The sequence below is a fragment of the Colletotrichum graminicola genome (assembly GCF_000149035.1).
Source record: "Colletotrichum graminicola M1.001 genomic scaffold supercont1.16, whole genome shotgun sequence".
Classification (NCBI taxonomy): domain Eukaryota; kingdom Fungi; phylum Ascomycota; class Sordariomycetes; order Glomerellales; family Glomerellaceae; genus Colletotrichum; species Colletotrichum graminicola.
The window spans coordinates 437,773-461,816 of NW_007361020.1; the positions used below are offsets into that span (position 1 = coordinate 437,773).

The 24,044-nt window shown below is 55.7% G+C and overlaps 9 protein-coding genes across 9 annotated transcripts; 4 read left to right on the forward strand and 5 right to left on the reverse strand.

The window, feature by feature from the left end:
- Nucleotides 1–557: 557 nt before the first annotated feature.
- GLRG_04941 (uncharacterized protein) lies at nt 558–5,040 on the reverse strand (the record flags this gene model as incomplete). The annotated part of the gene is made up of 4 exons (XM_008095626.1): nt 558–1,418; nt 1,467–1,628; nt 1,679–4,810; nt 4,864–5,040. The coding sequence occupies 4 exons, from the start codon at nt 5,038–5,040 to the stop codon at nt 558–560; spliced, it is 4,332 nt and encodes a 1,443-aa protein (XP_008093817.1).
- An 822-nt stretch (nt 5,041–5,862) lies between these two features.
- GLRG_04942 (emp24/gp25L/p24 family/GOLD) lies at nt 5,863–6,605 on the reverse strand (the record flags this gene model as incomplete). Its single annotated transcript, XM_008095627.1, has 3 exons — nt 5,863–6,153; nt 6,209–6,397; nt 6,453–6,605. 3 exons carry the CDS (start codon nt 6,603–6,605, stop codon nt 5,863–5,865), a joined length of 633 nt encoding a protein of 210 aa, XP_008093818.1.
- Nucleotides 6,606–7,253: 648 nt separating this feature from the next.
- On the forward strand, nt 7,254–9,293 carry GLRG_04943 (PhoD-like phosphatase; the record flags this gene model as incomplete). Its single annotated transcript, XM_008095628.1, has 4 exons — nt 7,254–7,328; nt 7,389–7,400; nt 7,470–9,049; nt 9,101–9,293. 4 exons carry the CDS (start codon nt 7,254–7,256, stop codon nt 9,291–9,293), a joined length of 1,860 nt encoding a protein of 619 aa, XP_008093819.1.
- Nucleotides 9,294–9,977: 684 nt separating this feature from the next.
- On the reverse strand, nt 9,978–10,960 carry GLRG_04944 (methyltransferase domain-containing protein; the record flags this gene model as incomplete). Its single annotated transcript, XM_008095629.1, has 2 exons — nt 9,978–10,269; nt 10,323–10,960. 2 exons carry the CDS (start codon nt 10,958–10,960, stop codon nt 9,978–9,980), a joined length of 930 nt encoding a protein of 309 aa, XP_008093820.1.
- A 546-nt stretch (nt 10,961–11,506) lies between these two features.
- On the reverse strand, nt 11,507–13,303 carry GLRG_04945 (uncharacterized protein; the record flags this gene model as incomplete). The annotated part of the gene is made up of 1 exon (XM_008095630.1): nt 11,507–13,303. One exon carries the CDS (start codon nt 13,301–13,303, stop codon nt 11,507–11,509), a length of 1,797 nt encoding a protein of 598 aa, XP_008093821.1.
- Nucleotides 13,304–13,687: 384 nt separating this feature from the next.
- On the reverse strand, nt 13,688–14,566 carry GLRG_04946 (uncharacterized protein; the record flags this gene model as incomplete). The annotated part of the gene is made up of 3 exons (XM_008095631.1): nt 13,688–14,079; nt 14,132–14,305; nt 14,365–14,566. 3 exons carry the CDS (start codon nt 14,564–14,566, stop codon nt 13,688–13,690), a joined length of 768 nt encoding a protein of 255 aa, XP_008093822.1.
- Nucleotides 14,567–17,086: 2,520 nt separating this feature from the next.
- Nucleotides 17,087–18,452, forward strand: GLRG_04947 (trimethyllysine dioxygenase; the record flags this gene model as incomplete). Its single annotated transcript, XM_008095632.1, has 6 exons — nt 17,087–17,210; nt 17,265–17,352; nt 17,402–17,510; nt 17,570–18,191; nt 18,248–18,319; nt 18,373–18,452. 6 exons carry the CDS (start codon nt 17,087–17,089, stop codon nt 18,450–18,452), a joined length of 1,095 nt encoding a protein of 364 aa, XP_008093823.1.
- A 1,000-nt stretch (nt 18,453–19,452) lies between these two features.
- On the forward strand, nt 19,453–20,484 carry GLRG_04948 (short chain dehydrogenase; the record flags this gene model as incomplete). The annotated part of the gene is made up of 4 exons (XM_008095633.1): nt 19,453–19,696; nt 19,751–20,134; nt 20,186–20,318; nt 20,370–20,484. The coding sequence occupies 4 exons, from the start codon at nt 19,453–19,455 to the stop codon at nt 20,482–20,484; spliced, it is 876 nt and encodes a 291-aa protein (XP_008093824.1).
- A 1,526-nt stretch (nt 20,485–22,010) lies between these two features.
- GLRG_04949 (calcineurin-like phosphoesterase) lies at nt 22,011–23,949 on the forward strand (the record flags this gene model as incomplete). Its single annotated transcript, XM_008095634.1, has 4 exons — nt 22,011–22,179; nt 22,295–22,884; nt 22,957–23,873; nt 23,925–23,949. 4 exons carry the CDS (start codon nt 22,011–22,013, stop codon nt 23,947–23,949), a joined length of 1,701 nt encoding a protein of 566 aa, XP_008093825.1.
- Nucleotides 23,950–24,044: the final 95 nt, after the last annotated feature.

Below are 24,044 nucleotides of genomic sequence, written 5' to 3' on the forward strand. Positions count from 1 at the left end.
CGAAAGAAGAGAGAAGGCAAAGGATAACCCTTCAAGAGTCTGCTTGCTGTGTGCGTCTGTGAAGTCGATAGAACGGGGGGGGGGGAGTTTTCTGGTAGTGTGATCTCAATCAAGTCCCATGTACCATCTTACCACGCTTCTCAATCTCTTTTGTTCAACTCCCTGCTCATCCGGCAAACAACCGCGATCATCGACGGCATTCATGGGTAGACAGGTGGTCGCAACATGCACCAGGCAATTGAGACAATTTTATGCGGCCTACACTATGGATCCTGCACGGAGGTTCTGGAACGTAAGATTGCTTTCAGCCGCAGTTGCAATGAATGGCGGTTTCCACGCATCACAGGTACAGGTTGTATGTGGACATGGTAACTACGTCTTTCTGCAACGTGCATTGCTTATTTTAGGTCTAGCTGATGAAAACAACCAGAGCCAATCGTCACACCGTTTCCTCCATGGTATCTCTCACGGGGTAAACATCCGACCCCATCACTAACAGTACAGGTAAACACAATATAGTCCTCTCCACCTTCCCCGAGGCTTGAACCAGCATCCCCTTAGTCTCGGAGGTGACCCCATCGGCCGTTGGCCGGTGTATTAAAGAATTGCAGACCAGGAACCGGCGTGCCACCAGCCGACTCGTGCGGCGTGGGTGAAGTGCCCCTACTAGCAGAACCTCCTGCAGCGCGTCCCGTCCTCGGGCTCATCATGCCCAGTCTTGGGCTCCGGGGTACGCTCTGCTGCCTCGTCTCCCGTCGTCCGTTCTTGAGCGCTCTCAGCTCCTTTTCGACGCGAGCGAGCTCCTTCTCGCGGTCCTTGGAGATGGCCTGAGTTTCGGCGATTTGCCGCTGCATCTCCTTGACCTGTTCTCCGGCGTTCACGTTCTGAACCTGCGCCAGGTTGCCCACCGCTGATTTTTGCAGCAGATCAACCTGTTCTTTGAGATCGCGGTTCTCCCGGGCTAGCTCGCTATTTGCATGGTTGGCCGTCTGGTACGCGTCTCTGGCGTATCCTAGTTCACCATCGCGGCTCTCGAGCTTCTTCTCCAGCTCCGCAATCTTCGCCAGAGCCCTATTGAGTTCTTCCGTCTTTTCTCTAAAAGTCTCAGTAGCGACGGTGCCGGCATTGACGAGAGCCTCTTCGAGAGTGGTGTTTTTCTGCTTGAGCTCTTGTTCCAAGGTCTTTGCCTTGTTCTGCCAGTGCCAGCTCTCCTCCCAGGCTTTACCCTCGTTTTTCTGCGCTTCATCCCGCTGGGCTTCATATTGGCTTCGCTCCCGGAGTGCGGCCATGTGTCTCTCCTGTATGAGATTTATGGTCTTGTCATGACTCTTGACTCTCTTCGAAAGATTGGTGACGTGCTTGCGAAGGTTCATCTCCAAGGCCGTCTTCTCCTCCAACTGATACTCAAGCTCGGAGACCTTCGATGGGGTTAGCTTTAGCAGGACTTGGAGATATATGCGACGCACCTTGGTTGTTAACGAGTCTAAGTGACTCTGAGTGGTCTCGACATGCACACGGGACGGGTCTGGGTTGAGATGGTTATGGACTGCCGCATCAATGTCACCCACAGCTCGTCCTGGTGAATCGCTCACGCGCAAACGCTTAGTGACTTGTTGCGACCCCTCATCCTAGATCCACGCATTAGTTGACTACCGCCTTATAGAGAAAGACAACTCACAGCTTTTCGCTTGCGGGTGGTCAGCTCCTCCGCAGTAGGCGGTATCTGGGTCTGAGGCTGGGTGCTGGAGTAAAAGTCAAGGACAGATGAAGGAATCGGCTCAGGTTCCCATCCAAATCCGGGGTCAGGGTCGATTGCTTGGTTGGCGAACAGAGAGGTGAACTGATCAATCATTTCGCCCTGCTCGTCGTTGGCGACAAAAGCTCTTGCCTGAAACAAGGCAATAAGCAGAGCATTCTGCCTCTCCAGGCCCTCAAGCTCCGTCGGCATCATCAATTCGAGGTGCTCAATGGAGCAGGTTGTCATGAGTCTGATCAGCATCGGCTTCTTACCGCTCATCTCAGCCCACTGACTCAAGACATTGGTTCGCATGATGCCGCTATCAAAGCCAATGACGACGTCAAAGTCGCTCAAATCGTCGACAAGAGGCTGCTCGGTATGGACAAGCACGATAAGCAAGGAGTGCTCGTCCTGGTTCTCGAGCTCATGCAGGCCCTTGAGAGAGTAGGCCATGTCTCCGGTTCCGGCAACAGCTTCGAGATAGCCAATGATGTTTGTGTCGCGAACAATAATAAGGACCTTCTTGTGGCTCGTCTGCAGTCGCTCGAGGAACCGACCGACGAAGAAGAACTTGCTGTTAGTGCCCATGGCGTGCTTCTTGAGATCAATTGCCGACAAGGCGTCGATCGAAGGACCATCGAGAGATGCGGGCATGTCGCAGATGTCCCGAAGCTGGTTGAAGAGTCTTCCGATGGAATCCACAGTGGCTTGGTCCGGAAAGCCCTCATCGGACTGCAAAGCCTGGTTGAACTTTTCGATTTCGCGCTTGTATGCCGTCAATGTGCTCAAATACAAAGGGCGGATGTTCGCCGGAAACGACACAGTGACCAAATACTCGCTCTGGTCTACCGCTGTTGGGGGGCCTGAAAGATACGGCTCTTCGATGTCGGGCGACGTCGCGGTACTCTTCCCCCCCGCCGTGGTGTCGTCCTCCGGCAGCATCTCCAATGGATTTTCATCGTGATGAGGGAGGCCAGACAAAGCGTCATCTGGATCGATTGATCTACTGATGTCGGAGGGAGAGATAGTAATTGGAAGTTGACTGGTGGCCTCGGGGGGCATGAGATTGCCAGGGAAGATGTCTCCCATGTTCGCTGTCCGGGGTGTGTCATCGACAGGTGCCTCAAGTATTGGACCAGGAGGGGCGCTGGATAGAACGGGCATCTCTGTAGATGATGTGATCGGCTCTCCCATGTGCCAGTCGCTTCCGATGGGAGGTTGAGAGTTGATGTGCATGGACGGATCGGCCATAGAGGCCGAGAACGCGTGATCAACGGCGTCTGTTACTGAGGGGCCATCTTCGCGACGATGTGCCGTGGCGGTTGTAGGACTGGGCAGGCCGTCCTCGGTTAATGTGCCCTGCAAAGCAGCCTCCTGGATTCTCATTAGCTCCTCGATGGCCGAGAGCGGATCGCCGCCGGGTGCGTCCATGATTTGAGATAGCTCGGTGAATTGGCCACAATGGCCTTGGTCTTGTGAGTTGTCGGGCGAAGTGGGTGAAAGTGGTGACCGTCCTTCAATGCACGTTTGAAAGCTGTCGGCTTCTGAGGCCACGTCCTCGCCTCGTCTGTACGTTACAGGTGATTCGTTTGTCGATTGGCTGGAATTCCTGTTGGGAAATCCAGGTTCAGAGGAATCCGAATGGGTAGGTCCGGTGTTGAAATACAGCTTTCGCGAAGCGCTACGGCGAACGGTGTCGGGGACCACGGGGTCTTCGGCGCTGTTTCTGCTCGGTCCAATTTGGCTTGCAGAGATATTGGGTAGCGGTGGGACGACTTGTGCAAGTTGAGTGTTCTGGCTGCGACTGTTCTGCGTGTCCGAGCAAGCAATGATTTGCTCGGCTGCACTCTCGCTCTTGCTGGCTGACAGTGCAGTCGAAGAATCCGCAGCAGCACTCCTGGGCGACGAAGATGCTTGCGAGCAAGGAATATCAAAGTCGAAAGCAGGTTGCGTCAGAAAGATTGGTGTCCTGGCTGACTGCGATTCTTGGTGGAAGTCTCCGCCAGCCGAACGGCTTGCTGAATGTTCGGCTTGGTATATTGGGGTCAAGTCGTCAACCTGATGCGATGGAATTGATTTGTCGGCGATGGAAGCTGGAAAGGAGTCGCGGTCCTGTATGGGCTGCTGGTTCAAGGCTCGAGTGGTTGAGTGAGATACCACCTGAGATGGTGACTGCACCGTCTGCGATGGCACTGGGCTTTCAGTTGTTTGCCGAGGCTCAGGGAAAGTGGGTAAGTTATCGCCAAGGATTGGCAATCGGCTTTGCTCAGGACTATTCTGAATGTAGCCTGTCGAGGACAGCTCCTGCTGGCAGTTTTGAGAAGATACTGAAGGCAAGGGTGTTTGGCGTATAAAGAATGGTGAATGGTGATCTGACGCACTAAGAAGGGGAGCCTGAGACGCTGTGCTCTTGCTCAACGACGAATGATTTTGAGAATCAGGGATTTCACGGTCTGTAACGGTACCCTCCTTATTTCTGGTAGACGATGCTAGCTGTTTGCTAGACTCCTGTGAGTCCTGTGTATCAAATGCCGAGTAGTCCTGTGAGTCGGGAACGGTCCTTTGACTGAGGTTATCAGTAAGCACAATTTGGCTATCCTCGTCCTCGAGGGCTGAGACAGGCTGTGAGCCGATTGAAGTTGGGCCCTGAGAACCAGATACACTGATATACTCAGAGAAATCGTTCTCTAACTTGGAGGGAATTGCCACAAAGAAACTCGAGTGGTTGTATAAAACATCCGACGCGGCATCCGTGTCGGCCTCGGAGCCTGATGACAGTGAGGAAGGAGCCTCGCTATGGTGCCTTCTTCGCTTGGACTGATTGAGTTCGTCTTCCAAGTCATCAAGCTGTTCCCCCTGATTTCTCTTCCGTCTGCGTGGCGGTTGGACGGGTTGACTACTGTCAAGCGAGTCTGCCGCTGAAGTATGCGTATATGTGCCCTCAGGTTGTAGTCCTCCAACGCTTTGCGCTTCCGACGACTCTCTGTACGTCGCGTTGCCGCCCTGATGGATCGCGTTGCGTTTCTTCCTCCAGTCGAATATCGCCTTTGACGTGACGTCCTTACTCGGGGTCTAAGTAGTGTTAGGGCCATTCACCGCATGACAAGGATTAGCAAGTGACTTACCCAAGTAGGACGATACCGTTCGCCAGTGTCGGGGTCGTCGTCCCAGTCCACTAAGTACTCGATACCTTTGCCGCGATTCCTTTCTTGTAGAATATCCCTGATCGTAAACCACTTCTCCTTGGGTTGCTCTTTGGGCTTCTTCGGCTGTTTTGAACTATGGCGTGAACCACTCGGCATTGACAAGAGTTGCCCACCTCCTAGGAGGTGGTGTTGTGCTGGAATGTACCCCGGTTAGCGCGTCGGCATTGGGCCGCAAATAAGTTTTCGTTTGTCGCACTGCTTCGTGAAATGCGTCTCAGATCGTGAAGTGGGTGAATCGGTCGCTGAGAGGACCTACCTACCCGGGTCGCAGGCGAGGCTGCCGTTGCTGTCGAAGCTCAGAGCTCAAGCCGCTCGGAGATGGATTGAAGGTGGCTCCACTTACAGCCTGCTGTGGCTTGGATCCACCTTTCACGGAATGAACCAATCATATCGCACCACAATGATGGGCCGCACTTGGAGCACCTTCGTTTACTCGGGTACATGGAGGAAGGACCAGTTGTGCTTTAGGTAACTGTATCAAGTTGCGACTGGAAGTCGCGACTCACGCATCTACCTTGGGTGATTACCTACCTGTTCAGCATATGCGGGCTGAAAAACAGCTATGCTGCTTTCCCCTCCAAACTACCTGCTAAACATACTCCAAGGCATAAAACATACTAGCAGCAACAGCCAGGCACCTATGCCCATGTGGACCATGAAATTAAAATAACATCGACGCTCGGTTAAACACTTGATATGTATCCTACAGCCAGTGATACTGGCCTTGGTGAGGGTCCTCGCCAGCCGTTTCATAATCTCTCAGACCTCATGTGAATAGCGCTGGAATTCTGATCGTCGTTGATATCTCATAGCGTAAACCACATCATACCTCTTTTACTTGTGATATACACGAGCCCCTAGTGACTCCTCTCTGCTTGCACCGCAAGAAATCCAAGACCAGATTTTGTGACCATTGCTTTATACGTAGCCCTTGCGAGCTCCCTGAAAGAAGAAGCGGACAATAAACACTTGCAGAGCTCCCATAAGCACGATCAGAGCGCACTGGATCATGCTAAAGTTGATGATACGGCCCTCCGTGCTGCGGACGGTGCTGAAGTTTCGGTTCTCTCTAGTGCGGAAGTACTTTTGGCCTCTGGAAATGGTCGAGAGCTGGCCAGAGAGCTTGAAAATGGTTTCTTCAAGAGTGGTGTGCTGTTCGGGGGAGGCGCCCTGCTTGGCGGGGAGCTGGGCGCGAACTTCGTTCTCGACCTGCGGGGATGTGCAGTTAGCATCGTGTACGGCAGCGGGAATCGGAGCGACGTACGGCAATCTCAAAGTCAACAAACTTCTCAGCAAAGGTACTCATCTCGTTGTTGAAGCAGAACTCGTAGTCGCCCATCTGTTGCGCAGTGAAGACAAAGTCACCCTGGCGCTCCTTAGCTCCCTCCAGGATGATCTTGTTGCCCGGTCCGGTCACGATGTAGTCGACATCGAAAGAGCCACCAGATTGGACCTGCGCACATTGAATTAGCCCAGTTTCGATGAGTCGAATGTCATTGCCAACGTACAGCGAAGTAGAAAGCAATCTTTTCGTTCTCTTTCTGGGTCTTGGCGTAGAAGCAGGCCTTCTCGTTGGCGTGGAGCTTGTAGGTCAATGCCGTAGCGGCAACCTGGGAAACGAAGCAGGCGAGAAGCCCGCAGGCAATGGCAGATACCCTCATGATGTCTTGTGTGGGAGTCTCGAGGGGGAGGGGGGCGCGCGTGAGGGTGTCGATCGTCGACTCTTGATGCCGAGGATTGTGGACAAGCTGTCGCCAAAGTGTCACTTAGAACGGGCCACGATTGAAAGTTCGGCGCGCGGAAAATTGGTGCCCGCTTAGAGGTAAGCCCCTTGAAATCGTGCACGGACCAGTCGGCGCGAGTAGGTAGTCCAGCGAAGCTCCCCGGAGAGTGGCACCTTACAGGTTAATACATAGGCACCTAGGCCCATTCGAGCTTTCTATAAGGAAGCTCCATCATCACTAGCCACGCTCTGTCCCTCAGAGGTGGCTTGTTCTCGCGCATTAGTGTTTCAACGCGTATGGGGCCTTCAATTAATCAGTGACCTCATCCCTCCCGAAGGTCTACAGCAGAGCTTCCACCTCCTTCCGGGCAGGTTCTCGGACTGTTCGTTCCTTCCATCAAACTCTCTTTCTTGCCCTCTCGCTGATCAATTGACTGCAACGGGAGCAGCTTCTTCTTGACTTTCCTTCAACGATCCCTGCATGATATAGAAGCTCATCTACTAAGCCTTTCTAAATAAGTATCATCTGCAACCGACCGGCATTATTGGTTTTGCTTCTACCCACTCCAACGGAGTCTCCGCCGTTATGACGATTCAAACGCATATAGCAACCACTTCTTCGATCGCCTTGCGCGCGCTCTCATACGTCTTTCTGAGATGGGTAAGTTTTTCCATATGTCACTGCTAAGAACCTCTCATTAATCGTCTCATGTAACTCTAGTTTCCGGGCCCAGTAAGTCCAACCCAATCATTTCCGAACCTTCAAACGTTGGGCTTGGCGCATCTACTGATGATGGTGTAGGCTGCAGTACCCTTGAGTATATTTGCACTTTTTGCTGTCTTTGTACCTTCCTTCGTCTCCGGATACATCAATGAACCGAAATACGACGTTGTCGATGACGACATTGACGTCACTGTCAAGGAGACGATTGCGGGAGGCGACGACGGAGATGGATTCATCAACGGCCACGTCGTCGCTGAAGAGATTCGGATCGAAGAAACCATTACTGTGAAAGGGAAGTCCAGCCCGTGGAAAACCCTACTTGCTGGCACGCCCAGCTCGACCAGTCCTATCCTCTCGGCCCTCACCTTGCTGATCAATGTCGTCTTGGTTGCAATGGCCGCCGACTTTCTCCTCCGCGTTCGCCACTACCATCCTGTCGACGACTTGTCCTTTGTGCGCCTAGGATATGTCTCATCCAGTGAGGCCAAGTTCGTCTTGCGCGAGCCTGATCAAACTAAGATGCCTGTCTCCATTGATATTCGCATCAAAGATCCGCAGCCGCCATTTGACAATCCCCTCTGGCAGCTTGCTGGAGGAACCAGGTACACGGACAACACGACCGACTTCACCACAACGATCGCAATCCCTCTGAAGCATTCACAGCAGAGGATCTACGAATGGCGCACTTCAAACAATCACAGTGGCGAGTTCATCGCGCCTCCAAGGGCAGGTCAGATGTCGGTCTTTGCGGATAACAAGTTTACCTTCCTTTCGACGTCGTGTATCCTCCCGCGGTTCCCTTACAACCCGTTCGAACATCCCCTTGCCATCCCAGGCATGCGACACCTAGCTAGTGTGCTGCCGAAGCTTCAGGCACAGTTCATGTTGTTCTTGGGCGATTTCATCTACATTGATGTGCCCAAGCGCCAGGGCAAGCACGAGGAGGACTATCGTCAAAAGTATCGCCACGTCTACGCCTCTCCGGACTGGGCTCCCGTTGGGCAGAACCTTAGCTGGATCCACGTGCTTGACGATCACGAGATTGCCAACGACTGGTCTTCCAACACAACGGGCGTCTACCGAGCTGCTATCGAGCCGTGGCGTCATTACCAGGAGCATGCGAATCCCCCTCCCGCGCGCATTGCGGGAACCAGTAACCTCCGAAGAGACGGTGCGACTTACTTTGAGTTTGTTCAAGGACCCGCAAGCTTCTTCATGCTAGACACCCGCTCATACCGATCCGATAACGACCTTCCTTTCGATAGCCCAGAGAAGACCATGCTAGGCGCTCAGCAACTTGAGGACTTCCTTGACTGGCTCAACAGACCCGAGCCAAAGGGTGTCAAGTGGAAGATTGTGGCGTCGTCTATTCCATTGACCAAAAACTGGCCCATCAACCGCAAAGACACTTGGGGCGGATTCTTGGTTGAGAGACGAAAGGTCCTCGAGGCTATGTGGGATGCTGGTGCGAGAGGCATCGGTGTTGTTGTTGTTTCGGGTGACCGCCACGAGTTCGCGGCTACTAAGTTTCCTCCGCCTGCAGACGGGAGATGGCCTCAAACTGCTGCCGCCTATGAGTTTTCTTGCAGCCCTCTTAACCAGTTCGCCTCGCCTCTGCCTAGCTATAGGCAGAGCGACGACGAGGACGTTGCTCTGAAGTAAGTGAGACTGAATTGTTACGTCATGTCGATAACTGACTTTTTTTAAAGGTACATCCATTCTGGCAATTCCAAGTTTGGCTCTCTCACCATTGAAAATTTGGCTGAGGGAGAACAGAGCAGTCTCAAATACAATCTCTACGTCGATGGCGAGGTTACTTGGAACACCATAATTTTGTCGCCGCCCCCGGTCAGCGGTGAGAAAACCTCGGCTTCATTTTGGGACAAGTTGAAGGGAAATTAGACATACAGGACCTAGAAATGGAAGTGAGTGCTGCCTTTCGGGCAAATAACAATTGATAAACTTTTTTTGCGAGACTTGACAACGCACGAGGGATTGTCCCTTTGAGCTTCCCCTCTTGCGATGCAGATGAGCACTACACAGTCGTCTGCAGCTTTGTGCGATTTGTCAACCCGCTTGCCTCGATCGCCATTTGACACAATGTTTTCGCAATGCTGTAAGTGACGAAGTTTTGCTAGGGAGCTGATGTGGGACGACTGTTTATTCACGCACGTATGAGCAAGAGCCATCCCGAAGAGGAAAGCTAGAATCCGCCAGTGTCCGGAGGGATAGGATGATTTATGTGCAGGTGACTTGGGTCCAGGAGCAGTATCAAGCAGGGGGCCGAGTACAGGCTCAATAAATACAATGGGGGGGGCTCCCAGAACCAAACAATGTTTGTTTGTCCCCAAGACACACCGAGCTGGCTAGCGCGATTGTAGAGACACGGCGACCACATCTTCAATCACTATCTCGTCAAGCTCGACTCCCAAGCTATGGTTCCTTTCTCCTTCCACTTTACACCTCGGTCCGCTCACTTGAAATGATCCCCTCTGAGAAGAGCGCTTCCACCTCGGAAAGCCTACTGTTTGGTTTGCCTACATCGTGCTACAAGCCATGCACGAGTTTCCTCGAAGGGCGCAAACTTCACAAAGACCGCTGGCCCCAATTCCAAAAGTAATCAAGCCCAAGACGGACGCCATTTTGTTCCATATCCCGCACCAAGCCCCTTTCGATGCGGCTGATATCTTCCATCGTACGGACCGTCTCTTCACCACCGTCTTCAACCACGGCTGTCAACCCTGGCTTGAGTAGCTGGAGCATTGCCACCGAGACCTTTTCCTGGATCGAATCGTCCGCCGCCCATGTGCTCCAGACCTTTTGCTCACAATTCTGGAAGCTGAGCTTCCGAAGCTTCTTCAGCAGGGCCGCGGGCATTCTGTGCTGGTGTCAGCGAGGCTCTGCAACATGATAAGTGGCGGGTCGACTCACAAATTGTCTCTCCCTAACCTCGCATCGTGCTTCATGCGAGCCCACCAGAACTCATCGTACACTCGACTAGGTGGGAACGCCCCCATGAACAGGTCACCTGTGTCCTCCCACAACAGCCACCCTCCAGGCTTCAGCAGATCGTACAACCTTCTCAGCACGCCATCCCAGTCCCCAGCCTTCAGCCCCAGTGCCAGCAGTCGCACGTGCACGAGATCGAACGTACCCCGCAGCTCCGCGGGGAACGGCTCCAGCACGTCCTGCTCCCGGAAATCCAGTGTCGGCTGCTCCGGCCGTAGGGGAGGGGACACGGGCGGCGGAGGGATTGGCGGCGTCGGTGGGCGTGGCGGGAGCTTCAGCCTGTCGAGGTCAAATCCGATGAGCTCGGAGCGTGGCGGAACATCGTCAGCGAGGGTGGTCAGCCAGACACCGCTCCCTGTCGCGATGTCTGCGATCCTTGGGCGGTCCTGGGACTGCAGGGACGAGAGGATGTGGGCAGGAAGCAGGCCGCCGGTGAGGGGGGTCCAAATGTTGAAGTGGTTGTAGGCGAGGCGCTCAAGCTCATCCTCGATGCTGCCGCGGTTGAGGTTGTAGATTGTGCTGGTCCAGGAGGCCATGCCGTTGGAGGCGGGCTCGGTCATGTCGTCCGCTGCGATCTCGCCAATATCATGAGCCCAAAAAGAGTGTTGCGCGGCGAATACTTCAAGGGCGCTCCGAAAGCCCCCAGAGCTCGGTGCGTTCTACTTATACATATCGGCTGAACTCTATGCCATGTAGGTAGAACAAGATGAGGTGGTCAGACAATGCCACAACCTTCACCTGGCTCGCTGGCCCATTACTTTTTCACCTTCATGCATGATCCTTGGCCTCTCGAACAACTGATTCCATGAGCCTACCAATTGAATAAGACGAGGTTGCATAGTGATACGGTAAGATGCTCCAACCTCAGCCCCCTCACCGGCAACATCACTTGTACAATTGCTACCGATAACCAATCCGTCTGCGCATGGAGCACCCTCGTCAGAGAGCTGTTCAGATGAAGCGGAGAATCATGCGGGGCAAAAGTTCCGGGAGTTCATTCCGTTGGTTCAAAGCTGGGCAGTGCTTGGAAAGTGAAAAGAAGTAGATTTTTGTATCCGAGGACTAGTACCTTATCACACCACACCGGAAAGACGCAAGTCTCTATATCACTCCGACCGACCGGATGTAGAAGTGGCCCCTGGTCGACTACTCCAGGAGCTCCAACAGCTAGATGGCGTACTGCTCCGCTCTGCGTCGTTTGGGCCCTCCACTATGATGCCACTGTCATGCTTGTACCGGAGCTCGCTCCCGAGACCCCGAGGTTTCTCATCACCCGCATCCTCGTAGAGGACCCCAAAGATTCTTGCGTTGCTTCGCTCCAGATCCACCGCATGGTTGTGTGTGAAGATACACGTCGGCACAAAGACAAAGTTTGTGGCATGGTTGGCGTTGGTTCTCCCCCTCGAGACGTGCTCGAGAATTCCGTCAGCCACGGCTCTGAGAGCATTGCTTGTCTGTGACGTCCTTTGCACCCCGGGATGGTCGATATCCTCAAACCTCATTGCAGGAGAATGAGAGCGGGAAGAGGGAGCGGGGGCTGGAGCGAGATGGCGACCACGTACCTCGGCCTGGACGGGCTGCGTGGCAGCGATGTCGTTGCCGGGAGGCGATTCGGAAACCACTCGAATGGCGTGAGACCCGTTGGCTCTGGGGTTGCTTTGCGGTTGCGGTCTCGGGCCATGCAGATTCGGATTCACCCGCCCTGCTTGTTGGCTCATCTGCATTTGCTGACCTGCGGGAGCCCAGGCACTGGGGTATGGTTCCTCGGGACTGGGCGCCTGGCTCTGATCCCCTTCTTTCCGTATTCTCAGAGGGGCGACCGCTAGAGAGTTGTGCTGGCCAGTATTAGCCCACCCCGAGCCGAACGGTATTACCACCGGCAGCTGGGAGTCTCTCGCCTGTAAAGATTGCCGGGTGCCGGAATCCAAGCTCGCCGACCGCACCGAAGCGCGGCGAGGGTCTCGCTCCACGTCTCTGTGATGCGGCGTCACACGGCTCTGGTTTCCCTGGGGATGTGGTCCCGTAACGTCGGCGGACGACGCTCCTTGCGCGGGGGTTTCTCTCGAGACCTGTCGATTCTCGCGGTGCAGAGTGCGTGGGACGTCGAGACTGTGACTCCGACAACCACTATACGCCTCGACGGGGGTCAGCTGCACGCTAGATGTGCGTTGCTGATCCGTCCTCGAATTGGGTTCCGACGGCGACTGCCTCTGCCTCGGTCCTGGTTGTAAGACGGTCGGCACTTGATTAAGGAGTGTATTTCTGGGATCGCTTGGTCTCCGCGCGATTTGGTGAGGTGGGGGTGGCTGTTGGTCTCGTTGCGGATGGTAACGCTGCTGCTGCTGCTGCTGCTGCTGCTGCTGCTGTCGAAACTGGCCCTGTGGTGACGGTGACGGTGGCGACTGCATGTGAGGCCGCGGCGAAGGCCCTTGTTGGCATTGCTGCTGGTGGTGTTGCTCTTGGTTCTGCCGGGATTGATACTGCTGGGTATACTGCCTCTGCTGTTGTCGGTGGTCCTCCTGGTGATTCTGTCGGCCCTGCTGCTGCAGTTGCTGGTAGCTGATGGGAAGCACGATAGAGGGGCCCGCCGCCATCGTTGCGCCATCTGCTCCAGTTGCGATGCCCGTCAGGGGCAGCGAAGGGGGCGTCACCGCCTCGGCAATGCCCCCCCGCGTGTAATGTCCCCTGCAGTAGCGTACGAGGTGACCCCCCATCCAGAGCCCGAAGAGGCCGTAAGAAAGGCCGGCGAAGGCGATGGCCAGGCCTTCGGGGATGGCCGTCTTCACGCCGATACTGTAGACAAGGGCGACGACTGTGAGGATGATGAGGACGAATCCCGCGGCCACGGGGAGGATGGCGAACGTCCAGTCGTGGATGACACGGTCCGGCGAAGGGCGGGGCATCTTGCGAGGCCGCTTCGAGCTGTAGCCAAGGTCAAATGTCGAAGAGCCGTTCGAAAGGATAGGGACGGCTCGACTGGAGAGATGGAGATGTTTTGGCCCTGAAGGCCTCCGAGCCGTTCATATAGATGCACAGGGCCACAGATGCCTCATTGCAAACGAACCCGGGTGACGTAACCATGAAGAAGCGAGAAGACACTGGTAAGTAGTAGCAGGCAGGCGAAATCCTGATCCCGTTGTAAGCCTCTAATTCTCGTGATAATAATGTACAGGACGTGTCTCATCTCTCATAAAAAGACATGTACGATGGCATGCGTGAACACACACACGCACACAAAGGCTGTAATGAAACAGCTGTCTATGAAGAAACCGGGCCCCTACCACGACTCACTCCCCTGAGGGACGTCGGTAGGGCTCATAATGAGTCCGCGGCCTCCTCACCTCCCCCTCCTCGCGAACGTACCACACGCTAAAGGAAACGGGCGTGGCGGGCAACTCGACAGGCACGATATCCCCCACCGAGTCCGGGCTGTAGTGCCTGAACGCCGTGTGCTTGAACGGGGGTTTCATTTCAATCGTGTACGCCGGTGGTGGGGAGTTGTACCGCGGCAGGGAGACGTCCTGCTCCGAGCCCCGTTCGCGGAGCTGCTGCCAGGGCCGTGGGAACCACCGCACGGAGCCGACCTTTTCAGAGATGGAGCGTCGCTTGAGCCAGAGGAGACACGTCAACAAGGCGGCCGAAGCGACTGCTGCAACGGTGGTCCCGGCGATGATGCCCCCTGGAGTTGAGTGCCCAGCCGAGGCGGTTGTGACGGGCGTTTCTGTTTGCACCGTGGCCGGGGGTGTTGAAGGCTCCCGGCCCAGGCTGGCTGATGGTCTCGATGCCCCTGGAACGCTCTCGGAAGGTGTCGACGTCGTTGCCTGGGTTGCCGTTTGCGTTCCCAACGTCGTGGTCTTTGTGCTCGTTGTGGGCGAGACTGGCGTGCTGGTGTGAGACTTCTGTGTCTGATCCAAAACGCAGGCAGAACCGCCTTGACAGATGTAGCCAAAAGGACAGCACCTACTACCACAGGATGGTAGAGACTCTTTGAGTTTCGTGGTATGAATCGGGCTTGTCGGGTTTTCTATGACATTCTGCGCGGTGATATCGCAGATGATGGGCGAGATAACATCGCATGACGCTCCCTTCGGGCAGCAGAGGGCCGTCGTATTCTCCGCCAGGACCAGGCATGTCGTGTCGCTGGGGCAGCAAAAGTAGTCGGCCATGCCGTTTCCGCACGAGTTGTACCCCTTGATTGGGCAGCTGGCGTTGGGCCGTATCGCCCTGGGTATAAGTCGGCGCGTTTCGTGGGTCTCCAGCGTTGTCGGTGATTGCGGTGTAACTTCAACTCCCCAGACAACGTGTCTATGGCAAAGGAGCCATGCAACGACGCACAGCCTGCGCCAGCCCGGTTCTGAGACCATATCGTTGATGGTAATTAGGCAAAAAATATCGGGAATAAAGAGAGCACAACAGAAAAGAAAATTCCAAGTGAGACCAGGACCTTCAACTTTTGAGACAACGCCACTCGGCGAGATGAAGTCCAGCGGTCATCATGGTATATCAACGTCTTGTCTCCGGCAGTCATCTAATGCAAGGACGAAATCCTTACCGTTGGTTCAAAGCTTCGTTGGACCAACCGCAGGCCAGGGGGTGCCGCGACGATGGGTTCGACGTTCAATGTCCTGCTCGTCGCCAAGCGCGGCCAATCAGAGGATTCGTCTACGCGCGGCACCCGCAACCTACGCCCAACGCTAACACCAAGCCGCAGAAGACGAGACAGCAAACAGGAGAGCGGACAGGGTCCTGAACCGTTGTGTCGGTGCCATCTGGGTCATGTGAGTGGACGAGCAAGAGAAAAGAGAGGGCTTGCCTGCCTCGCCCCGTTGGGCTATTTCGATAGAAATCCGAGCGATGAGGCTGCACTTCCGGCGCTTGTCTATACAAGGTCTGCACAGCTTGGTACCTGTTGCCACCATGCAGATCCAAGGGTCTGAGTGGCCTTGGACGAGGCAGGAGAGGCAATCGCAGACCCGAGAGAATGGCACGGCGGCTATTCTCGCTGGGAAAACCCGCCTGTTCGGTTTGGAGATAGTGAAAAGGCCGCGGAGAGGGGCCTGGGCGGAGACGATCAGACACAGCGGGCGAAGCGAGGCACATTCGAAGACGTGGCAGGCTTTCAAGCGACGCCAAGGGTGTGACATATTGGATGGGCCGACGAAGGGGCAAAGGAAGTCGGGGATGTTCCGGTGCAACTCGCAGTGGTATGGCCTGGATAAGATGTTGGCGTACTCTCGCCATGGACCGAGATCTTCTGCGCGTGAGGCGCTTTGGCCGCCTGAGTTGCTTATGCTTGTTTGCTTGACGATGTGGGATAGGTTCGAACGTGTATTCCCCTTGGCGATGCGGAGGCGGAGGCGGACAGCCCAGGCTCTTTGCCAGAGCCGGTGCTGGACATGACAATTGGATCCTGCGTCCGATCCAGTCAGTATACCGACCAAGCGAAGGCTCGCGGGGCCCATCCATGGGCATGTTCATGATGCCCTCATCGCCAGGGCCCGTACAAGGCTTGGTGAGCGGCCGTAGACACCAAACATATGCGATTTGAAGCTTGGCTGGGACTCTGGCGGCTCCGAAGTCCGATTGAGAGTCTCTCTAGCCAAGAGAGTCGGTCGATCGCAGTGGAGTGGAATAGAGTGAAATAGGGCGTGTCCACCTGTCATGGCGAAATGGCTCCGCCCGGCCGCCGGTCTTTGTTCAGTCCTTTCAGGTCTCAAAAGAAAAGCCGACTTGACACGAGGCCAACAAGCCGAGGCTTGTTATCCCCAAAGGTCGATGCAGCAACCCGACAAAGAGAAAGGAGTTGCAGGGATGCGATAACGGACCATCATCGGCTGGTGTCTGTGTCAGACTGTCAGTGCAGAAGAAGTATAGCATCTTCGGCGAGCTCTAGGTCGGTAGAGGAGGGGCATAGTGGGACGGAGCCCCCGCGGCCTTCCAGATTGCCCTCTAATTATCTGTCCGTCCATCCCCAATTCCAACACCAGACCTTCGACCTCCTCAAATGAACAAACCGGAACCTTCCAAAAGCCACTTTGGTCCAGTCCTTTTTTCTCCCAGAGCGTGGTTTTTTTCTTTTCCCTTTTTGCTTTTTCCAACGATAGTTGACCGGCGTACACACGAATTCAGTAGACCGTCGCAACAATGCTCCCACTGAGGAACATCGGCCCCCGAGCCGCGAGGTGTGTAATCTATCAGTCAAAGTCGACTGTCCCAAAGTGGCGCACGGAGGTCTCACACTCTATCCTTTCTCCCGGTTTAGGCGTGCCGCTGTGTTTGGAGCACCCCGTATCACGGCTACTTTCCGGCTTGCGAGGCATCTCTCCGCATCCGCTGTTACCCGTTTTCAGCATTTGAATGCGAAAATCGTCGAGGATGGAATCCAATTCGATGGCCCTGCCCGTAGATCGACGCTGTAAGTCGTTTGATTGACTTCCACCCCCCCGCCGGGTCGGCTCCGGGTGTCTGTTTTCCGTCGGGATAACCTCGCATCATGGCATCTCCCAAGACATATTTGCTGACACGCGCGCCCGATGTAGCCCGCACTTCTGGTTGAGGTACGTGATGCGGTATATCTGTCCCACGCAGAGACCGCCCAGTTGACACACCGCATCCAGAGATAACTGCCGTTGCAGCCACTGTGTGAACCAAGACACTACCCAAAGAAACTTCGACACATACTCGGTATGCGACCCCATCGTGCTGCAATCTCTGACAATCTCAATTTCTTACAACAGCTTGGACTGAAGATTAGTGAAGACGTTCGTCCATCGGATATCAAATCAGAAGAGCAAGGCATCACCGTGACATGTGAGTCGTCTATATGCCTTGGGGCGCGTGGGGATACACTGACGACAAGAATAGGGGAGCAAGACGGCCATCAGAGCTTCTATCCCTGGCACTTCGTCAAACATTACTTGCAGAATGACCACCGTTGTCCGGAAAAGGTCAAGTAAGGGACCGCCGTCAGTCCCAGGTCTTGCCATCGCTGACATGCATAGCTACCAACTCTGGGGCTCCGACATTGGCAGCAGGCGCCCCGTCGTAGACTACAACCAGCTCATGGCCTCGGAGGATGAATCGGGAATCGCAAAGTTGACGAACCTCATCGTAGGGAAACATGCCATGCCCGTCGATGACAAGGAAAAAACAGAGGCTGACCCTTGCAGCGAGAATACGGGTTCGCCTTCGTCGACAAGACCCCATTCCGCACTCCTGAGTCGACGCAGCGCGTGCTGGAAAGGATTGCCTTCATCCGTGAGACGCACTACGGCGGATTTTACGACTTCATCCCCGACCTCGCTATGGCCGACACGGCATACACCAACATCGCCCTCCCGGCCCACACAGATACGACTTACTTCACAGACCCGGCCGGGTTGCAGGCCTTCCACATGCTCTCCCACGAGGCCCCGCCAGGACAAGCACTGCCCAAGGACGGCAAGCTGGGAGGAGAGTCGCTGCTCGTCGACTCTTTCCATGCGGCACGGATCTTGCTGAAAGAGGACCCCAAGGCGTATGAAATTCTTTCAAAGGTGCGCCTGCCGTGGCATGCAAGCGGCAACCAGGGCATCACGATATCCCCGGACAAGCGGTATCCCGTACTCGAGGTCGACGAGGAGACGGGCGAGCTGCAACGGGTGCGGTGGAATAACGACGACCGGGGCGTTGTGCCCTTCACCAAGCATGCTTCCCCGACCGAGTGGTATGCGGCAGCTCGCAAGTGGAATGCCATCCTCCGAAGGCGTGATGTCGAGTATTGGGTGCAGTTGGAGCCCGGCCAGGTTCTGAGTGAGTGCAGGCGTCCCTCTGCGTACACCCACCCATCAATAGCTAACGAGTCTCAGTCTTTGACAATTGGCGAGTGATGCACGGCCGAAGCGCATTCGAGGGAAGAAGGCGCATCGCCGGTGCCTACAGTGAGTCCTCTGAGCAGCCCCGTCGAGTGAGTTGGCATCTGACGAGACACCAGTTAACCGAGACGACTTCATCTCACGCTGGAGAAACACAAACTTCCCCCGCGAGCATATCCTAAATCAGGTTGTCGGCTGAAAAGGCAAGTTGTCGATAGGTTTGAGAGAGGGTCGCGTCTGTCATGTGGTGTTGTGTTAAAAAAAAAAACCATCGACGTGTTCAAGATGAAAGGCACTAAACATTGAATTTTTTTGCATCGCGCCGTCGTGTTGGCTGGTTTTGGCAGTTCTCGTGGTGCCTGCATGTCCCTGTAGGTATTTAGGCGGTTGTAAGTACGTGTGTGTACGTAGAAGCGCGCCAGTCGAGTCAAGGCGGAGATCGATCCGTTTCCCCCCCATGGCCCCGCGATTCAGGCCCTCCAGGGTCCCTGACACCGGTATCTTGCGGTAGAATAGACTTTCAAACAGCGTAATCTGGAGTAATGCGACCCGAGTAGCCCCGAAACCTGATGCACCTTGGCTTGGTATGTCACACCCCACATGCCCCGGCGGCGCCCAACGAGTGATATTGTGGCCCCCCACCCTAAGGGATCTCCCTAGTGCCGTCTTCAGGGTTGATGACGGTCACGATTCTCATGAGACGCGCAGGCGGCTGTCGCTGCCACCGACCCTCCACCCGGCCTCGCGTATGGCGGCACGGCATAGGTACCACGTAGGCAGAGCTCGCTCTCTTCCCATTCCCTGAGCTCCACCATATCACCTCGCTCGAGACTGTTCCGGTGCATGAGCCAGGGGTACTCATAGCCGTAATACTTGGTACGGCTATGCTGGTACCAGTGTTAGCTCCTCCCTCGACCCCTCGGCGCCCCTCGACCCCCTCCTCGAATCGTCGAACTCGAATCGTCGAGTAGGACCCTCAATATCGTAGGGTGCGGTGAAGATTTACCCCTGGTACCCTGCCACGTTGGTTCCAAAAGAAGAGGGCCTTTTGCGGCATATTCTACTTGTCGCCCGTCGATATAATGTTCGGCTCTGTCCTCCGTACTGCAGCCTCGCGGCCTCGAGTCCTCTGCATTCCTCGTGTCGCAGCCGCCTGCAGAACCGCCAGATTCCAGCCCTTCTCCACGACCCTCGGAAACATGACAGACATGAAAGACGGTGCTTTCAAGCACGATGCCACCGTGCCCCCACCCAGCAACCGTGTGCTGCCCCTGTTCTCCCTCAAGGGCAAGACGGCCATCGTTTCTGGTGCCGGCGCCGGTATTGGCCTGCAAATCGCCCACGCATACGCCGAAGCTGGTGCCAACGTTGCCATTTGGTACAACAGCAACAAGGCGGCCCTTGAACGCGCCGCCGAGATCGAGAAGGAGTATGGTGTCAAGTGTACATGTCGCCCGTCCAGGAACGCGGTGCTGCTCGGTCGCTGACATAGCGTAGGCAAGGCGTACCAGGTCAACGTGACCTCTCACCAAGCGATCAAAGAGTCTGTCCAGCAGATCGTGGCCGAATTCAACGGCCGCCTCGACATATTCGTTGCCAACTCGGGCATTGCGTGGGAGGAGGGCCCCTTGATTGACGGTCCCATGGATGTCGCCGACAGAGTCTTGGCCGTCAATGTCAACGGCCCCATCTACTGCGCCCAGGTTGCCGGCGAGCACTTCCGTCGGCAGAAGAAGGAGGGCACCACGCTCGACGGTCAGAAGCTCGAGGGCTTCACCTACGGTAGCTTCATTGCAACCGCCAGCATGAGTGGTCATATCGTCAACGTGCCGCAGATGCAGACGGTGTACAACGCGTCCAAGGCGGCCGTCATCCACATGTGTAAGTGATGCACTCGGTTTACCCGGTAATCTCGGCTAACAGGTCAATCAGGCAAGAGTTTGGCCGTCGAATGGGTTGGTTTCGCCCGCGTCAACTCCATCTCGCCCGGCTACATCAAGACGGAGATTTCTGCTTTCGCTGGGGCCGAGACCAAGAAGCAGTGGAAGAACAAGACCCCCATGGGGTGAGTGAACGTGACGGCTTTGATGACGAGTTTTGTGCTAACATGGAGCAGACGCGAGGGTGAAGCTGGCGAGCTCAAGGGCGCGTATCTGTATCTCGCCTCGGACGCCGCTTCTTACACCACCGGTTGCGATATTGTCATCGACGGAGGCTACTGCTTGCCATGAATAAACGAAGAATAATAAACCCCTCAACATGGAGCGGAGAACGTCACAGCGAATCTGCAAGGCCCTTGGGCGGCATGCGCGAAGCTTGGATGCCTGATGATGGGTCGAAAGACCGAGGCGGGGGGGGGGGGGGGGGGGGGGGGGGTTGACTGTTGGTCGGGATGTTTGGGCAAGCGCTGAAGCGACAACTCAGTTCCGCTCAGCATAAGGCAGATCGAGGTTGACCTTGGACACAAGGTAACTTAAGGCGAGCTGCAGATGGCATGGCAGCAGCGGGCAAGCAACGAACCACACAACTGTAGAGGCTAGATGTGGACGATAGAGAGGACAAGATAGATGATCGAAACCGGCCGGAACACTTTTATCTTACCGCATTCTCTTATATACGTTGTTGATGATGATGGGGATCGTGTCCAATGCGCGTGCGTCGCAATATTCATTGTCGGCCATCCAGCAAAGTCCGAACCGAGCTGTGGAGGGAAGGAAGGGAGAGGAGGGGAGGGGAGGGGAGATGAATCAAAGTGGAAAAAGTGCCACCCGATGAGGGGGAGGGGAAGGTCGAGGGGTACGTACCAGTCCCCTCTAGGGACCGAGGTGGGGGCAAAGGAGGCAATCGGACGTCTTTGACAGGCTGATGCGAGGGGCAGAGGGAAGGGGGCCAAGTCGAGGTACATTGCCATCAGTGTTATCTTCCACGACAGCAATGTATACCGACTTTCCATCACATCCACCGTCCGCGGGCATTTGGCGTCTGCCACCTGCCAATTCGTCCGAGGTGTGTTTTCCCGGCTTTGGGCTTACCAAACGCTAGCAAACCGCCGCCACACCAGCGATAGCAGCAGCACAGCGAGTATAGGTAGCAAGCACAGCAAGCACCCTAGGGCCTGGCATCAGGAGGGACACACTGAGATCGTTGAGTCCTTGACAGAAGAGTACAGTTTGATGGTGTCAGCGGCTGACCACCCCTAGCGAGGTGCCCAGCCTGGGGGGGAAAAAAGATGTTAAAAAAAAAGAGAGAGAGAGAGAGAGAGAGAGAAAACGCCCCAGCCCTGGGCAGGCAGACAGACAGCGCAAGGTACCCATACCCAGGTAAAGTAGGTAGCGTAGCGATAAACTGGGAACTGGGAACTGGACCGGTCGGTCTTATAGCACAAGACCTCTCTCTGGCCGAGTGCATCCCATCCCATTCCCCTTCACCCGCAATCTGTTCTCAGCCCTATCTTTCCTCACCTCAAATTTTACCCCTCGCCTCACCTCGTCTCGCATTGCCCTTCTCGCTTGGTCTTGTCTCGTGATCAACGACTTGCCGCATCCCAGCTCGCCTCTTTGTAGGCCCCCATCGCGACACGACCCTGAGCTGGTTCTCGCCTAGCCGTTCCTCACCGCTCTGATCATTCCAGAGACAAACGACTTTCCTTCGTATCCATCATCGATACCCCGACCGAGCCCCTCGACCACCACCGCCACCCTTAGATCGCCGTCACCATCGTCTTCGCCCCAACTCACCAGCCAGCCAGCCAGCCAGCATGGATCCCGAAGGACCCAGCGCGCCCGGCGAAGAGCGTCGCACCCAGCAACAGGTCGACAATGCCATTCGCGCCATTCGCGAGAAGAAGCCGCTGCCCGAGATCGACTTCACTATCCACACCATGGAGGATGGCACCCAAGTGAACACCATGGAGCGGGTCTGCAAAGGTACGCAAGGCCCCTGGGCCACGGCCTCGATCCTCATCGACGCCGCCACCGTGGCAGCTGCCGTGTTTGCCCTCGTCGTACCGCCCTCGAGCCGCTAACCTGATTATCGTTACAGATGTGCAGGCCCCAGCCATGTTCACGCCCTCCGACGAGCAGTTCTTTGAGGACGAGACTCATACCAAGCCCGACATCAACTTCCTCAAGCAGCATTTCTATCGCGAGGGCCGCTTGACCGAGGAGCAGGCCCTGTGGATCCTCAAAACCTGCACGGAGCTGCTCCGTGCCGAGCCCAACCTGCTCGAAATGGATGCGCCCATCACCGTCTGTGGTGACGTCCATGGCCAGTACTACGACCTCATGAAGCTGTTCGAAGTCGGAGGCGACCCGTCCGAGACGCGCTACCTCTTCCTCGGCGACTACGTCGACAGAGGATACTTCAGTATCGAATGCGTCCTGTACCTCTGGTGCTTGAAGATCCATTACCCCAAGACCCTGTGGCTGCTCCGTGGCAACCACGAGTGTCGCCACTTGACTGACTACTTCACCTTCAAGCTCGAGTGCAAGCACAAGTACTCCGAGGCCATCTACGAGGCCTGCATGGAGTCGTTCTGCTGCCTGCCCCTGGCTGCTGTCATGAACAAGCAGTTTTTGTGCATCCACGGCGGCCTTAGCCCCGAGCTTCACACCCTCGACGACTTGCGAAGCGTGAGTCGAGCTCTCGTCCCCTGCCCCCCCCCCCCCCCCCCCCCCCCGAAGCGCACCAGCTGACACGTACAGATTGACCGTTTCCGCGAGCCGCCCACCCAGGGCCTGATGTGCGACATCCTCTGGGCCGATCCCTTGGAAGACTTTGGGCAAGAGAAGACGAGCGACTACTTTCTTCATAACCACGTCCGCGGATGCTCCTACTTCTTCTCGTACCCGGCAGCCTGTGCGTTCCTCGAGAAGAACAACCTCCTCTCTGTCATTCGAGCCCACGAGGCACAAGATGCTGGATACCGCATGTACCGTAAGACTCGCACCACGGGTTTCCCCAGTGTCATGACCATCTTCTCGGCGCCGAACTACCTCGACGTCTACAACAACAAGGCTGCCGTTCTCAAGTACGAGAACAACGTGATGAACATTCGACAGTTCAACTGCACGCCCCACCCGTACTGGCTACCAAACTTCATGGACGTCTTCACCTGGTCTCTGCCCTTTGTGGGCGAGAAGATTACCGACATGCTTATCGGCATCCTCAGCACGTGCTCCGAGGAGGAGCTAAAGGAGGACGCCACGCCCTCTTCTACGTCGCCTGGCCCCATGTCGCCACCCCTCTCGGGCGCCTCGCAAGATCCCGAGTCGATCGAGTATAAGAGACGAGCGATCAAGAACAAGATTCTGGCCATTGGTCGTCTTTCGCGTGTTTTCCAAGTACTGCGTGAGGAGTCGGAGCGCGTCACCGAGCTGAAGACCGTCTCTGGCGGCAGGCTGCCCGCTGGTACCCTCATGCTGGGTGCTGAAGGTATCAAGAATGCCATCAACACATTTGAGGACGCTCGCAAGGTCGACATTCAGAACGAAAGGCTGCCCCCCAGCCACGATGAGGTTGTCAAGCACCAGGAGGAGGAGAGGAAGCAGGCGTTCGAGAAGGCAGCCGAAGACGCGGCCAACGATAAGAAGTTGCAGCAGCTGTCTAGGAGATTGAGCACGTAAGTCGGCAATTCCTCCCGACTCGAACAGCAGCCCTAACAAGATGCCAGCGATCGCAAGAGTCATAGGGGATGAGCCAGCAGTCACTGGGTAGAATATCTGTGATAGAGGGCCCGCGGTGGTTGAAAGCACAGTAGGGCGTCAGGCTTGGTTTGTTGCAACAATTTAGT